At 48.0% G+C, this 2500-nt stretch overlaps 1 protein-coding gene across 1 annotated transcript in view; it reads right to left on the reverse strand.

The window, feature by feature from the left end:
* The window catches only part of LOC137659066 (uncharacterized), a 2000-nt gene extending 138 nt beyond the window's left edge, over positions 1-1862 (reverse strand). The window contains exons 1-4 of the mRNA XM_068394155.1: positions 1710-1862; positions 1007-1451; positions 138-573; positions 1-34 (exon numbers count right to left, since the gene is read on the reverse strand). The exon at positions 1-34 is cut by the window's left edge and continues 138 nt beyond it. Of these exons, the coding sequence (XP_068250256.1) occupies positions 1-34; positions 138-573; positions 1007-1451; positions 1710-1862 (1068 nt within the window). The remainder of the gene's footprint in view (positions 35-137; positions 574-1006; positions 1452-1709) is intronic.
* Between the last annotated feature and the right edge of the window lie 638 nt (positions 1863-2500).

The following is a 2500-nucleotide window of genomic DNA, read 5'->3' on the forward strand; positions in this document are numbered from 1 at the left end:
GAGGTTGGCGTTGATGGGTGGACCAGGTGTTGGACTGTCATGTGAAGGCATGCATCAGAGGCATATGGTCCATGCGAAAGACGAAGGCCGTACCTCCTAAGAAGTGGTGAAAGTGACGGTCAGCCAAATGCACTAACAGCAATTCACGGTCGAAGGTAAAGAAGCCAGATTCTGCCTTGGAAAGTTTTCTACTGAAGAAGGTCCATGGTTGGGCCAAGCCGTTGGCCACTTGCTCGATTACTGCACCAATAGGAACGTCGCTGGCATCTGTGTAGAGAAAGAGAAGGGCATGTGGGACGGGAAAAGGTAGAGAGGCCACTCTTGATAGGGCATTCTTTGCGTTGCAGAAGGCCACTTCTTGAAGGGGACGCCACTTCAGGTCTTTTAGCTTGCGCTTGAGGGAGGTGTAGAGGAGGGCAAGAGTAGCGGTGATGACTGGCAGGAAACGGTGATAATAGTTGATTATGTCCAAGAATTCTGGCAATGCTTTGACAGTCGAGGATTTTGGGAAGTTCTGAATGGATGCTAACTTCTCAGGAAAGGAGTGAACTCCTTCAGGAGTGATGCGGTGCCCTAAGAATGATACTACATTAGTGCCACAGGTACACTTTTACCAAACAACAAGGGCCTTCTGTTGTAGGCAGTCGAGCACGATGCTTAGGTGATGGAGATGCTCCTCTTTGGAGGAAGAGAACACAAGTATGTCGTCCACGTAACATACACGGAAGCGGAGGTTCCCTAAAATGCCATTCATGGGGCATTGAAATGTGGCCCCAGCATTACGAAGGCCAAAAGAGGAATCATTGAAGGTATATGTTTTTAAGGGGATTGATGATGGTAGTCTTGGGGATGTCTTCTGGGTTCATGGGCACCTGATGATACCCTTTCAGGAGGTCGAGCGTAGAGAAAACCTTCGCTTTGTGTAAGTAGGAGGTCACGTCGGCGATGATTGGGAGGGGGTAGTGATCCGGTTCTGTCTACATGTTAAGGCGCCTGTAATCCCCACAGTAACCGTGGGAGCCATCTTTCTTCAGGGTGATGTATAAGGGAGATGATCCTCGGCTTGAGGCCTTTCGGCAAAGGCTCATTTCTTCCATTCCAGCAAACTTTTGTTCAGAGGCTGTCAAACGGCCCGGTGCCAGATGCATGAATCTAGTGAACACTAGGGGCCCCGTTGTCTTGATATAGTGATGACTATCGTGTTTAGTGGAAACAATAGGTATTTGGCAAAATTCTAGACAGAAGAGTTCTGGGGACAATGTGAGGAAGTGGGCGTAAGCATACATGCGTGCACAGATGTGGAAAGTGAGATTGGAGGGGGCGGGTTGAGGATGTGTCGATGATTTAGAGTCTGCGTTGACTAATCGTTGGTAAGCGGTATCAATCAAGAGGTGGAAATGTGAGAGGAAATCTTCACCGAGGATTGGCAATGTGATGTCAGTTATGAGAAACTTTCAATTATATTTGGCGTTTCCAAACATTGATATGATTTTTTCGTAACCGGGGTTGAGAATCGCAGATCTGTTGGCTGCTACCAGGCAGATGTTGCCAAACTTACATAGACTACATTGAGTCCTGGACAGAGGCCTTGGCAGAAGAAAATGGCAAGCACCGGTGTCTATCAAAAATCACACACCTGTACCTGCATTATGTAAAAAAAAAAGATATGTGATAGGAGAGGCCACCACCACAAGTGATGGCCCATTTACATGTTTTTGGCTACTGAGAACAGTTTGCACATTTCTTCGCAACAGCTCCGAATCTGGAGTGGTGGTAGCATAACTGCGGTCAATTGATGTCAATAAGTCGAAGTAGATGTCGTTGGTTGGGGCGTGAGAGAGGTGGTCGTTGGTGATTGGCATTGTAGCCACCCCGGCGCGTCACTGGGTGGGCGCCTGTGTCTTACCGCAATCACGTCAGCTTAAGTCGATGCTGAATAGTTGCCCTCTTTGTTAGTAGTGTAGGCATAGATGGAGGTCTTGAAGGTGATGAAGTGGCTGTCGACTATGGTCATCAGGTCCTTTATTAGAAAAATATGGCCATTGAGTAAAGCAGCGCGTATAGGTTCGGATAAGCGTCGTACCCACAGGGCACAAAGTAGGCTCACCTCACGAGGAAAGCCTTCTGTGGCAAGTTGTAGGCGAGCAATACCGGTCATTTGCTTGAAGGCGAGCGAAGCTTTTTGATACCTCAATGGCTTTTGAGAGAGCTAAAAAAGTTTTGCTATACGGGCGGCTGGCGATGGCGAGTACTGATCAGGAGGTAGGTTTTGAGGGTGTTGTATACTTTTGGGATGTCCCTTTGCTTACAAAGCCAAATGAACATTTTTGAGAAAGTTTCCTCAGGGATCGCTGGAGGTTATAGACTGCTTTGGTGCTTGAGGGAGTCCCACCTATGAGGAGGAACTGGACCTCTGTGCGCTGATACCAGGAATATACCTCTACTGGCAAAGGGTGGTAGTTTCATAACAGTGGCATCAATTGGAGAGTCAGGGTCAGGA

Source organism: Palaemon carinicauda, chromosome 19 (genome assembly GCF_036898095.1).
Source record: "Palaemon carinicauda isolate YSFRI2023 chromosome 19, ASM3689809v2, whole genome shotgun sequence".
In the NCBI taxonomy this organism is placed as follows: domain Eukaryota; kingdom Metazoa; phylum Arthropoda; class Malacostraca; order Decapoda; family Palaemonidae; genus Palaemon; species Palaemon carinicauda.